Source organism: Microdochium trichocladiopsis (assembly GCF_020744255.1).
Source record: "Microdochium trichocladiopsis strain MPI-CAGE-CH-0230 chromosome Unknown B0I36scaffold_4, whole genome shotgun sequence".
Lineage (NCBI taxonomy): Eukaryota > Fungi > Ascomycota > Sordariomycetes > Xylariales > Microdochiaceae > Microdochium > Microdochium trichocladiopsis.
Genome location: NW_025763547.1, coordinates 2,249,553 through 2,262,402, shown reverse-complemented (window position 1 = coordinate 2,262,402; position 12,850 = coordinate 2,249,553). Strand labels below are relative to the sequence as shown.

At 56.5% G+C, this 12,850-nt stretch overlaps 3 protein-coding genes across 3 annotated transcripts; 2 read left to right on the top strand and 1 right to left on the bottom strand.

Moving 5' to 3' along the window:
- Positions 1–1,319: 1,319 nt before the first annotated feature.
- Positions 1,320–2,039, top strand: B0I36DRAFT_348347 (uncharacterized protein; the record flags this gene model as incomplete). Its single annotated transcript, XM_046156678.1, has 2 exons — positions 1,320–1,665; positions 1,774–2,039. 2 exons carry the CDS (start codon positions 1,320–1,322, stop codon positions 2,037–2,039), a joined length of 612 nt encoding a protein of 203 aa, XP_046014096.1.
- A 4,238-nt stretch (positions 2,040–6,277) lies between these two features.
- On the bottom strand, positions 6,278–9,961 carry B0I36DRAFT_321077 (cohesin loading factor-domain-containing protein). The gene is made up of 5 exons (XM_046153646.1): positions 8,410–9,961; positions 8,226–8,341; positions 7,602–8,168; positions 7,445–7,542; positions 6,278–7,391 (listed from the first exon to the last, which is right to left on the bottom strand). Exons 1-5 carry the CDS (start codon positions 9,766–9,768, stop codon positions 6,544–6,546), a joined length of 2,988 nt encoding a protein of 995 aa, XP_046014095.1. The 5' UTR covers positions 9,769–9,961; the 3' UTR covers positions 6,278–6,543.
- A 586-nt stretch (positions 9,962–10,547) lies between these two features.
- B0I36DRAFT_106762 (Alpha/Beta hydrolase protein) lies at positions 10,548–12,388 on the top strand. The gene is made up of 4 exons (XM_046147810.1): positions 10,548–11,420; positions 11,492–11,627; positions 11,686–12,044; positions 12,106–12,388. Exons 1-4 carry the CDS (start codon positions 10,785–10,787, stop codon positions 12,259–12,261), a joined length of 1,287 nt encoding a protein of 428 aa, XP_046014094.1. The 5' UTR covers positions 10,548–10,784; the 3' UTR covers positions 12,262–12,388.
- The last annotated feature ends 462 nt before the right edge of the window (positions 12,389–12,850 follow it).

Here is a 12,850-nt window from a genome sequence, read left to right as displayed (position 1 = left end):
GCTGGCTTGTCGGAGCAGGCACGACTCGTTTGGCTCCCACGAACATACGAGCGAACTTCAAGCCTCGTCCCGGAAGCTCAACGTCTGGCAGGCGTCCACTGCGGAGAACGCAGGCATGGGGTACGGTGATCATGTTACATGCAATGGACTTTCTAGGCCAATCCCATCCGGGGTTCGTGTTCATTCGGACCTCAAGCTCCTAGTTGCCTCCGTTGCACGGCTTCAGATAACAACCCATGGCTGACCACCTGCCACAGACCGACCGGGCAGGGCTTAATGCCACGAATCAGATGCCATGCGATCCGTCCTGCTCCCGTGCGAGACAACGCTCTATCGGCCGGCCATGTTCCACCGGCTGTGTCTCCGGACGCCTCGCCCAGCCTCAAAATACCACGCTGGAACCCCCTCCACCACAACGGCCGCGAGCCCACCGTTGTAGACCCCTGCCGCTTACTCCATACGAACTACATGCCTGAGGCCTTGGCCACCAGCCTGTTCGCTTGTCACACTGCAGGGGCAAGGCGCATCCATGGTTCACTACGCATAGCCGGTTTGCTGACTACAACCTGCCACGGGAACGCCCGGGCTTCTGGAAGGGTTCGGGCGACAAGAGCCTGGGTACCACGACAAGCCTGGGAGTTGCACCAGGCAGCAACATCAGCAGCAGCATCTGGCCATCTGGCACTGCCACATTGCAGATTGCTCTGCGACCTTGCACCTTGCTCCCTAGAGCGTAAACCGGACAGGCGCTTGGCACGGCAGACGGAGACTGATCCGGATCTATCAGAACGGACCAGAGCCCCGATTTGGTGAGGCCCGTTAGCCGATGGCGGCGGCCTAGGTCGTGAAGCTTGCAGGCGTTTCCTGCCAGGAATTCATCAATTATCTCGGCTCATCCTCGAGCAGACGGTGTCCACGGCAGCAGCTGGCCATCTGGACAGGACCGGGGCAGGTTCGACGGGGCATAGCATCACAAGAGCAGCCTCCAGCTCAGTTGCCGCGAGACCGCCAGCAGCCATCATGGCAGTCGCCGCGCTTGCTCCGTCGCGATGCGAATGGCTGGAGAAGCGCTCGGCCGATTGACTGGGAGCCAAGAGCCGTGCTGCCATCAAGCCCAGCACTGCGCAGCAAGGCGTCAGCCCACCGTCTGACATGGTAGTGAGCACTCCACACCGTTGCAAAGGTCTATTTCCTGATCTGGCTGACGACAAGGACCTGGCAGCCGGGTGCTGGCAAGCAGTCCTCCAGCCCACGTACGGTCCCGAGCACTCCAGAGCCCCTGCAGCTATTACCCGGCTTATCAGGCCAGGCTAAGCGCCATGGGGGCCCTGGCTACCATGTGTCTCCCGGCCCCGGCAGTCCATCGTTTGGCCTGTCAGAGATCCAGTTTCCAGGGATTAGCCTGCTTCCAGATGGACCAACATGCCCGCCCAGAAAACACCCTAGCCCACAATGCTCAGGTGAAGCTGGCAGTTGTCGGTCACTATTCGCCCAAAAGCCGAGATCTACGCCCAAAGGATCCAAAACCCGTCTCGTCTACCGGCAGTCACTTCCAAGATTGTGCTCCACCCAAGGCCCTGTTGTCACCCGTATGGATCTGTCCATGGCCTGATAGCGGCGAGGGTGAGCTTTCATTGCGGCAGTTTTCTGCTGCTGCTGTGCCCAGTGAGTACTCCGGGGTTCGAAGACCAGCCAGAAGATCAGCCAGCTTGTGCAAGAAAGGACTTTCGGAACTTTGGCACACTTGTTGGTTATGCGTGGTCACACATTTAGGTATCGTTCCAGAAGCGGCAGCCAAGCCCGGCTTAGCACAGCACCGTTGTTCTCTCGGCACTTGCACGATCTCAGCAAGATGCGAGGAGCAGGTGCTCTTGCCGAACCATCTTTCTGCCCATGCGGGTCCGCGACCACGCCGAGTCACAGTTTCTTGCACAGCCAAAAGCGCTCGAAAACCCGTGCACGACTATTCCGCAGTGGCCGGCAGGCAGTTGTCAAAGGTGGCTCCGTTCTTGGCCGGTATTTCTCTCGGGATTGAGTGAAAGCGAGCTGGTGTGGTGTGGAATCCCCGGCCATGCGAGCACCTGCAGTGAGCCTCCGAGAGGTCTGCAGTCCCCAAATGCCGGCCGGAGTGCAAGCGCCACGCATCGGAACGCATCGTCTCCGGCCAGCCAGGGTCGCTGTGGCTGCATGGGTCTTGGAATGGCATTCGTTGCCCAGTGTGGCAGTAGGCAAGGGTCACCAGGATGCAGATTGTGGCAGGCCTGCTTATTGCTGACAGCGGATATGCATTCCTCCAGAGCTGAAAGAGCCTTGCCCCCATGATTGGCCAGAGGGAACAGCAGAAAATCTGAGGTGTTGCACTCCACCAGAATCAATGACGAGGGCTCGGCTCCTAAGGCGCCATAGGCGGGTAGTGCATGCATTCCGACCCTGGCATGGCCAGTCACAATGACCATTCGCACGAGTTGCGTCACGGGTCCGAACGACGACAGTGGGACAACGGGCCAAGGGTAGAGGACATGTTCCATATGTCGTCTACTTGCGCAGTGATATCCAAAGTCCTGTGAACAGACGACGAGCTATTGGCCTATTGGTTGGGGCCCACGGCCAGCATAAGCATCTGCACTCGCGAACGGCAGCATCACAGCATCGTCAGGAAGTCAACCGATGAGCGATATTAAGATGCACTCGGCAGACGCTAAAACACACATGGCAGTGGCACGTCAATCGCGGCCATGTGCGTGACTCTGCAGCCCAGGAAAGGGGCGATCTCATGCTAGCATTCTGGTTCCGGTGAAAGGCAACGTCACCTTTCCCCTCAATCACTTCCCCCACGGACGAGCCTAGATGTTGGCTAGTGAAGGAAACTTGCGCTCATTCCGAATGAGATCGTTCGGTGGTGGATGAATTGCTGAATCCCGGTACATGCCGCACCCTGGCAAGCGTGGGACATGCCAGCTCCCCTCGGCAAATGCGCTTTTGCCTGATTTGACTCGACGTGCTATCGGCGTACATACGGGTTTGGCAACATTGCTCAAATCACTAGGGCAGCTTCATTGGATGCTGGGCAGGTTCCACGAATATCAAAGCACACTGTGCCCGCTTCTCAGCAGCGACACGCGGTCGCCACCTCCATGCATAACGTTCAGCTTGATCCTCTGCTGCGCGACCCCGGTCGACCCAGATCGCATGCTGCATTGGTTCGACGCCGACTGGAGTTCACAGTGTATGAGACGAAATCGACTCACTGTGCCCTGGCGCTTGTGCTGTCTTTTGTCTCTTGGTTGCATCGTGTCTGCTGCGATGCCACTTGGGGGCCGTCTCGGCTATTACGCACTCTGAGAGAGAGTGTGTGTGTGAGCGCCTTCGCAGCCTGGATGAAGTGCAAGTCCGAGATGCGGGTCCGTCGATCGAAACGGGGAAGAAATAAAGATGACGAGGAGTTGGAGAAACAAGGCCACATTGGGAAAGGGGCGTGCCCATATCAAGGAGTTGATCCACGAGTGGTGTGGAAGGGGAAGAGCAGACAGAATCCGACTTCCTGGATTCCTGGGGCCACGAGTCCCACTTAACATCCAGGTCCGTGTGCTTGTCAGCTTGGAGGCGGGCAACGCAAAATAGAACCAGCCTGACGTTGCAGTGGCAGGCAGTCTTAAACGAGCAGGCTGCAACTCCAGAGTTGCACCGGATGGCCCAGCTGATACCCGTGCCCTGCCAGAGGGACATTACAGCGTCATGCACGCCTGCTGCGGGCATGGAGAGACGCAGCCGTGATCAACAATATCCCGTGGATGCTATTAGCTGCCGGGGCAGTACCACGTCGGCTCATACCTGCCGGCATCATCGACACATGCGTCGCTGCTCAGGAGCATGGGCACCCCTCCCTAGCGCCATCTCGAACGTGGCAGGGCATGGCAGGGCTGGCAAAGTCAGGTCAGGCCAGCTTCGCAGGATCCAGATGCGACCGTCTCGGACCAGAGTCCATGCTCTGCACTGGCATCGTCAAGCTTCTTCTGCCAGCCCTGGTCCTCGGCGCAAGGCGTACGGAGTACCATTACAGCCAGTCTCCTCCAGATGATACGATTCGATGCCAGCGATTGGCCAGGGATGGGGCGGCTCCGTCCAGGCCCAAGACACCATACGCTTCGGAACCCTGCCGAATTTTTCCTAGCAGCGCCTTTGGCGTGTGGCAGTCTATGGCCGTCATAGTTGCTCCTTCTCCATCTTCTTCTCCCGTGCAAAACTTGAAGAGACAATCAACGTGCCTGGTGCTACAATAAATGTTGATGATGGACTCACAATAACCCTCTGAGCACCACGGGGACCGTCGGTCTTGGCATTAACACTCTTGAAACACAATCCAGACACTTTGTTATGGCGGGGAACCCGACCATGGAAAACCTGATGCTCACCGGCAAAGTTGTGCGTCTGAATTGACTGCCAATTCTGGAATTCACCTCGCAGGGGACGCAAAGTTTCAAAAGAAACCCCTAGGACGAGTCGCAACCTGCAAACACGCGAGATGTTCCCAACCTGACACGGGCCATCGTGGAGAGGGCAAAGGACAACGCCCAGGGTGCGCTCTCAGCTGAGCCGGCACTTCGCGCCGTCTAAGCGGGACCGCCCGCCTCCCCCAGGCCGACCCTTTTCAAAGCTTACCTCCATGGAGCATGTGGGACTGCCGGCTTCGCCAGGGTTCTCTCTCGCTTCCTGTCTGTGCTTGCCGCGGGATCGTACAAAGACCAGCCAGTGCTTCGTATTCACTACTGGGCAGAGTTTTGTCTGTTGCACTGTAGCCTGGAGGTACTCCGGGGGCGGCCGGCGCTACTTCCCACGGCGGCAGGCCTGTGATGTTATCTGCACTCCGTGTTTCTGTAAACTGCATCGTGCTCCGTCTCTGGACCCTGCTACCTGCCTTGCCTCTACCTGCCTGCCTGCCTGGCCACCGGAAAGCCAATCCGGGCCCACTGGCTGGCGTACACACATACGTTTAGGTAGGGCCGAGAGTGGAGGCGAGAGGGTCTTGACGTGCGAGCTCCGTATGGTGGAGACTTGGGACTTGGTCAGCAGCGTCGGCAGGTATGCTGCAAAGTAACCTTTGGGCACAACAAGATGGGTGATTTGATTGATGTTGGGTCTCTTTTGAGAGTGACACTTTGTTGGTCGGTGGAGTGGCGTGGTTGGTTGGTTCGTTCAGACAACGCCTGGCCAGCAGTATCCATCGCGCGCAAGAAGTTTTTGTGTGTATGTGTTTCTTGCGTCGTGTGGGCTGGCTAGGTCCTGCATGTCTCTATCAGCTGCTGCTCTCCCCCAAAGCCGTCGGAACGCACTCTTTCTCCATGGTTTTCTTGCGCGGCGGGCGAAACGAGCCTGATTGGATATGTCTTGTTGCCTATTCGTCCGCGGTTGGAGCGAGAGGGCCATGGAAAAGTTGGAACTTTTTCTTTGGTTTCGTATGTACGTGCTGCGCGGGGCCACGCGTGTAGTTGATGCTTCCACTCATGAGGGCTGTGATGGTGATTGTGACGGTGGTGGTGGTACTACGCTTTGCACAACTCTCCGCTGGGTTCCAGACGAGACCACCAGCAGGGATGCATATCATTCAGATTTCCTACCTGGAATTGTGAGTTTTATCCAACAACCAATTCCCCACAACAAACCAGAGGCTCTAGTGGACTGTCCGTGTCCTACTGAGTGCTGAAGTATACCATGTCGTGTCGTGTTGTCCTGTGCTGAGAGTGGTATATGACTGTTGTACAAGTACAAGCTACATGCAATTTCCATCTTGGGCTTCTTTTACCCAAGTCTGACCTCTCTGTCCCCGTGTGTGTGGCAGGTCCAGTCGGCAGGTGCCCTCCTTATCACTCTCGCTCAAGTCCCCCTCAAAAAGGCGACTTGGGGCGGCGCATGCGACATGGCGCAAAAAAAGAAGAAACCGGGCAGTTGCGGGCTGGCGTTGCTGTCTATCTGTTCTGCTCTCTCTCTCTCTCCCTGATCTTTTTGTCATGTGCTCAACTATAGTAGTTTACGACCTTGCTCGGACAACTTTCACCTGTGCATAGTGTAATTAGCTGCGGCCTACCATTCTGGAAGTTTTGGGGGGCGAGCACAAGGCAAAGTAGACAACTCGGACCATATTTTTTTCTTCGCGTACACTCTCGGGAGTGCCGTGTAGAGTGGCGTCGGGAGTCTTGCCTGCTGGAGCGCAACCACATAGATAGCTACACCACCTGTTGATAAGCTGCGCTTTCGTCTCCAAGGGGCACGATTCATTGTGATCACAACTAACACTCAGGCTTCAGGACGACATATCATGGTCCTGGGACGAGCCTGGTTACGTCAAAAGTGAACCAGTGCCGTATGCCTCAAATATGTCATAGAATTTGTCCTCAGCCCACACTAGCACGTGTATGTATATTTTATCGGCGCAATGCTCAATGTCAAGGATATCTCAGCCTTACACACGCGCGGTCCATGTCGCCACTTCTTCCTCATCCGGCGAGTGCGAGAGCTTCTTTCCTACATCGAAGGCCCCCCCCCCCTTCACACAGCTTCACGGCCTGACATGACGGCCTGAACTGTAGCGGCCTGCCTCGACGCCTCGGCATGGACACTGCTCGCCTCTGCGATTTGGCCCTGCGTCTCGAGGCTCACGGCGAGCATGCCGTCCGCGACGCTCATCCAGAGCATGTTGCCGCACTTCTTCGCCTGCTGCGACGCCGCCCGCGCGCTCTTGAGCGCCTGCTCGCCCACAATGCCCTGAAAGAGCTTGGCCTGCATCAGGCACAGCGCAATCGACAGCGTCTGCACGTCCCCGAGCATCTTAGACCCGTTGAGCGCCGCCGAGATGTGCGACTTCACGGCCGTCATCGGGATCGGTGGGTTCGTCTGGATCGCGGCCAGGAGGAGGTTGTATGTCGTCCGGATCTCCAGGTTTGGGTTGTCGGCGCACAGAGGGCGCAGCTGTTCGAGCAGCTCTTGCGTCGCGTACTCGTCCCGGTACGATGGGTGCTGCATGATCCATATGCGGTTGAAGATGGCCAGCATGGACACTTCGAGCTCGGACTGCTTCGAGCCACCCACTGTTGTGACGTACGCTTCCAAGTCAAAGCTCGCATGGCTATACAGGCTGATGGCCTGCTTGAGGTCTCCCGTGCCCTGCGCATATACGCCCGACAAGTACAGCAGGTATTGAGACAAAAGACCCCCGAGCGGAGGCTTGACAAGCACTTTCAGCTCATCAATGCACTTCCGTACCTCCTTCCATTTACTGTGAGTAGCCAGATGCAGCCCTCGAAGAATGTTCAAGTAAGCTTTGAGCTCTCGTCTCCAGTTCGCCTTTGAAACTGCATCTGGTAACGATGTCGGAACTCCGCGTATCTTATAGGCATCTGTGGTCCTGCGTCAGTCCTGCAGGATGATCTCCAAGAGGTCCCCAACTCACTGTTCTCCAACTGATTATGCGCTTCCCCCCAGAGCTCAGAGATCTTCTTATCATTTCTGGAGCTCTTGTAAAGATTGCCCAGCCCGCTGTACGTGTATCTGCGCCCATCTTGTCAGTCTGCATTGCTTCCGTCTGGCTGGTAACCCAATCAACTCACGTAATGGTGAATGCCTCTAGCTTGCTCCAAAACGACATTGCCAAGTAATCACAATCTTCTTTGGCCGAGCCTGGCCTCAATATCGCAGCGGTGTCCTCGCTGATCACATATTGACTGGTCGAGTGCTTGCGAATAGGGACAAGCATTTCTGTGTCCGACAACCCCCAGTCATTATTGTTGAGGTACACATCGAGACGCTCCTGCAGCGCCCCGTACTTCTGGGCAATTATATGAGGCGATTTCTGATGGAGACTGCAGGCAAGATCAAGCATAAGCATCAAAATGTCCGTCTGCATGAGATGTACAGAGTCTTCGAGCTGGTACTTGGCCACCTGGGCAAGGCATCCCTGAATGCGGACGATGGCATCCTCTTTCATCGTCTTCAAAAGGCTCAAGCCTTCGAGCAAAGTCGCCACGACGAAGACGGCGCGATCGCCCTTCTGAGCAGCCAGCGCCGACAACGCTTTGAGATTCTCCATTGCTGGTGCTTCTGCGGGGTTTGCCGACTGCAAGTACAACGATGCTTTGAGGAAGCGGAACGCATACGTCCAGTGTGAATGTTTCATCCTATGGAGCGATTGTCAGCGATGCCGTCAGTCAAACAAAGACAGTTCCCATGCTTACACTTCGGAGTCTTTGATTCGTGCGTCCACAGAGATCATGGCAGCCTTCCCACGGCGCTGCGAGAGCATTTTGATTTGCAGAAACTGCATGGCGTATTTCAGGTCGGCGAAACGGTTCTGTTAGAGCGGGCGTACGTCAGCCATCACAACAGTTTGAACTCTAAAGATAAGGGAGTGGTTCCTACCCGTTCGCAGAGCGTGATTCCCTTGGTAAGTGCCGTTTCCGCCTCCATGACATTATTCGTTTCTTCTGCAAGTATGCTTGCATAACGAAGCTGCAATCGCGCTTCCACCCTTGGTGCAAGCTTATGGCTGCCCAAAACGACTTCGAGGCAGCCTAGACCGGTCGCCATCATCTTCTGGTATTCCTTGAGGCTGGGAGCGTCCATGGAATCAGCTAGTGCAGCCGCCGACTCTCGCGCGTTCTCAAACAGCTCCTCAGCAACACTGATAAGCAGGGCGTTTGTATCTGCATGATGCGGAATAAGGCCCGGAGTAGGGGCAGGTGACCGCGTAGAGCTGACGCTGGAGCTTCTGGTTGGACCAGCGTGAGCCGGCAGGCGTGGGCTGGCAGACACTCGCGCTGGCTGGTCGATTCGCGCGCCGGCGCTCGATAGTCTCTTGATATTGTTTTGCTGTGGGAGCTTTGGCGATTGTCCGATCGAGGGTGAGCTAGTCATCTGTGGCAGAGAGTGTTGACGCTGCGGTGCTTTCTGTTGACCACCCTGTGATTGTTGCTGGATCTGAGGCGAATGAGACTGAGCCTGTGATAACCTTCGCTGTTGCGACTGTTGTGCCCTTTGCTGTCCCTGGTCTTGCGATTGTTGGTATGGCGGTCTCGCCAGCGGTATATGAGGGTCTTGTTGCAGTTGCGGGCTCGCGCTCTGGAACGAGGTAGACGACACTGAGCTCGTCATGGGCGGCGGCATTTGTTGCCAATCCATTTGCTGGACATATTGTTGTCGCTGTTGTACCTGTGGAGGCGGCTGCTGCTGTTGTTGCAGAGGCTGTGGTGACTGCAATGCCCGCTCGGCATGGTTATATTGGGGCTGGATATGTTGTGTCGACTGGACTGGAGATTGAGAGTATGGTGTGTCGAAGGCCTGGAACTGACCACCGTGCTGGCCGAATGCAGCCGAGTAATCTAAGCCCGAGGCCTGGATATGCTGCAGTTGGACATGCTGGTGTTGGGGGCGTCCATGCTGCTGTCGTGGGAGTGGATTCTGGACCTGGTGTGCCTGAGGTTGCGCCTGGGGATTATATCCATAGGCGGCGAACTGAGCTTGCGGGTATTGCTGTTGCGACTGCTGGAACTGAGGCTGGCCATAGGAGGCGCCAAAGTCGCCCGGGAGAGCCTGGCCATGGTACTGCTGCTGGAGCTGATGTTGGAAGTGTTGAGGCTGTTGCTGCAAATGGTGCTGCTGGTGTTGCTGGTGTTGGAATGGCTGACCCTGCTGGTGGTGCTGCTGCTGGGCGTAAGGGTTCTGGGGGATGTTGTAGCCCGGCGACCCGTGGCCCGGAGGCATGGATCCGCGATAGTTCATACTTCACATCACGCCGGGGCGCCTGTGATGCTGGTCGACTCGCGCGCGGCTACGGTCTCGTCGTCATGGGCGCGTTGGATTCTGGAGTGTCGTCGTGAAGCTGACTGGCGAGAGCATAGCGTGGCGCGGCGTGGGCTGACGATCTGCGCCTGGGCGATGGTTGAGCATGGACAGACAGACGAGGCGCATCGCGATGTCGGGCGCGTCTCCGCTTGCGCTGAGCACAATCCAGCCGCCAAGCCTGGAGAGTCGGGGCCCTGGCCCAGAGTGGGTGGGGTCCGTCACAGAGCCGCACTCCCGGGTGCCTCAGGCACATGGCCCACCTGGTGCCAGCTGTGCACTCATTTCCACAGACAGCCAGCCAACCATCGAGCGTGCTCTCGTTCAACGAACAGACATCATCGCCTTCTTCACTTGCCACCAACATTCTGACTAGTACTCGCATCACCACATGCGGGTGAGTGAGACGAAGCGCTTGGAATGGGTGCTCCCTAGTGTGTAGGACTGGACATGGGCCATGTACTACGTCTGCGGTACAGCAGGCAAGGTGCACACTCTGCCAAAAAGTCAACATCCATCGCCACTAGCCAGAGGGCGCAATGGCGGACCCTTAGTACCGCATCCCTATTAGCTCGTGCCACATGCTAGAAGTGCCGGCGCCTGTTCCCCGGCGTGCCTTGCCCGCCAGATGCACTCCCGAGGCACTCCATGGAGGGCCCAACGAAAGAAAGAGTGGGGGCCCGCATCTCGTAGTGCGGCGGCAATTCCGCACCTTCCACGTCGTTTCAAGACCTTGGAATCTCCTTCGTCGTCGTCGTTGCCTCTCGACTTCTGAACTCAAGCCATCGTATTTCACGGCCGTAGAATCCTGTGATATCTTCGCCCAGTAGACTTGCTTCTGCAATGCTTGCTAGCCTCGTCATCTTCAGCAAGCCGACACCTTGCACATTGTCCAACTAGACTTCGTTCTCCCGGCAAGCCATCATCGTCGCATTGATCACAAGCCAGTCACCAACATGGACTGGCTAGGCAGAGCATATCTCAACTTCACAACGGCACCCGAGTCGCTTCAGCTCACGGGCAAAGACGGTGCCAAGACAGACCTGCTCACGGTGGTCAAGGAGACAGTCCCGCCCTGCAATCTCAACCCGCTCCTCTTCAATGGCCACCTCCAGACCTGCTGGACCGCTTTCGGCAGGGCAGCTCCTGCTACACACTACAAGCGGCGCATCTTTGAGGCGGATCACGCAGAGTTCAACGGCAGCTATGCCGTCGACTTTGTGAACCGGGGCCCAGAAGAACCCGTGGACCCCTCGCTGCCTCCTCGGACCGCGTATTTTTCCGACGAGGAGAAAGCCGCGATGGGGTCCGAAGACTCGCGGCCGATGCTGGTCGTACTTCACGGCCTCTCTGGAGGCTCGCACGAGGTCTACCTGCGCCACGCCATCGCACCATTGGCTGACAGCGGAGAGTGGGAGGTCTGTGTTGTCAATTCCCGAGGGTGTGCCAACAGCAAAATCACCACCGGGATTCTGTACAATGCGCGCGCGACGTGGGACGTGAGACAGACCGTTAAATGGCTTCGCAAGACGTACCCCAACCGGCCGCTGTTTGGGCTGGGATTCTCCCTGGGCGCCTGTATTTTGACGAATGTGAGCCCCCCTCCCCCCTGAATATGCACAGACATCATTGTGTGAAAACCGCTGACGTTTGGGATTATTAGTACATTGCCGAGGAAGGTGCATCGTGCAATTTCAAGGCGGCCATCGTCTGCGCAAACCCTTGGAGCCTCGACATCTCACACAAGATGCTGAGCAGCTCGTTCATTGGTCACCACCTGTACCAGCGAGTGCTTGGAAGTAAGTGATGACGTTGAAGTCTCATTACGTTTATGGCTGCTAATACATGACTATGCAGCCGCAATGCGCAAACTGGCTGCCGACCACAAGGAGGAAATCATCAAGTATACCAATGTGGACTACGAGACTTTGACCACGCTCACCTACTTGCATGAGTTTGACCGTGCCTACCAGTGCCCGACCTGGGGTTACCCAACTGAGGATGCGTACTATCGGGATGCCTCAAGCAACGATTCGCTTCTCGCAGTCCGCATCCCTCTGCTGTGTCTCAACGCTGAGGACGACCCGATTGCCAGCAAATGGGGACTGCCCCGGACCGAGGCGGCGCAGAACCCGTACACTGTCCTTTGCACCACGTCACTTGGTGGCCACATTGGCTGGTTCGAGCTTGGAGGCGGACGTTGGCACGCGAAGCCGGTAAGTCGAATGCGAAGCTTTCGCCTAGCCAATGGCCATTGGGCTAACACCGACCTGACAGATTTTCAATTTTTTCAACCGGATGGCGTTTGAGATAGAGGCGGAGAGTATCTCTCATGACCAGCCTTTGCACCAAGCACCACGGAAGAAGGATGCAGGTTACTCGCCGACGCACTTTGAGCCTCTGCGTCGCAAGATGCAGGTGAAGCTTGATTAGAAGCTATCCGTGTCCTTGCCTATATAATCTTTTGTTTGAGCGTATAGACAGGTGCTGTTTGATGGTGGTCCATTAGAGCGTACACCGGGCAGACTGAGTTGAAGCGAAAGCCTTGCTCTTCAATCTAGAAAGTTACGTGGCCAGCGATGCCATTTATGATGATGATTGGCTGTGTACATGAAGGGAAAAAGTTACAAAGGGATCATCACCAAGAGACCAATGCACGCGATGTGAATAAAAGCATTCGCGGAGGTCAAGGAAAGCAGGGGTAGAGACAGCAATGGATTGCGCCGGTGGGACTCGTCAGAGTGTGGGAGTGACCGTGAACAAGTGCTAGGCAGTACTTGTAAGCCTGGATCGTGTCAGTCACACAGGCACCACACAAAGTCCAATTGGGTCTCAGACATAGTCCCCAAGGCTTTTCTACTTGTGAGATACTCCAGATCTGAGCAGATGACGCTCGCATGCAAGAGCGCGTACGGATGTAGGGATTGTGAATTTCCCTTCAAAGTCATTCCTTAGCAGATTGTCACCAGGTTTCACTTGCGCATTGGAGCGTGCGCAGCGGCCGAGCCCCAGCCACCTGGAA

Coding starts and splice junctions, on each gene's coding strand:
- B0I36DRAFT_106762 (XM_046147810.1), top strand. CDS start 10,785: ATGGACTGGCTAGGCAGAGCATATCTCAACTTCACAACGGCACCCGAG. Junction 11,421..11,491: donor GCGCCTGTATTTTGACGAAT/GTGAGCCCCCCT, acceptor TGGGATTATTAG/TACATTGCCGAGGAAGGTGC. Junction 12,045..12,105: donor GACGTTGGCACGCGAAGCCG/GTAAGTCGAATG, acceptor CCGACCTGACAG/ATTTTCAATTTTTTCAACCG.
- B0I36DRAFT_321077 (XM_046153646.1), bottom strand. CDS start 9,768: ATGAACTATCGCGGATCCATGCCTCCGGGCCACGGGTCGCCGGGCTAC. Junction 8,169..8,225: donor CGAATCAAAGACTCCGAAGT/GTAAGCATGGGA, acceptor ATCGCTCCATAG/GATGAAACATTCACACTGGA. Junction 7,392..7,444: donor GCATAATCAGTTGGAGAACA/GTGAGTTGGGGA, acceptor GCAGGACCACAG/ATGCCTATAAGATACGCGGA.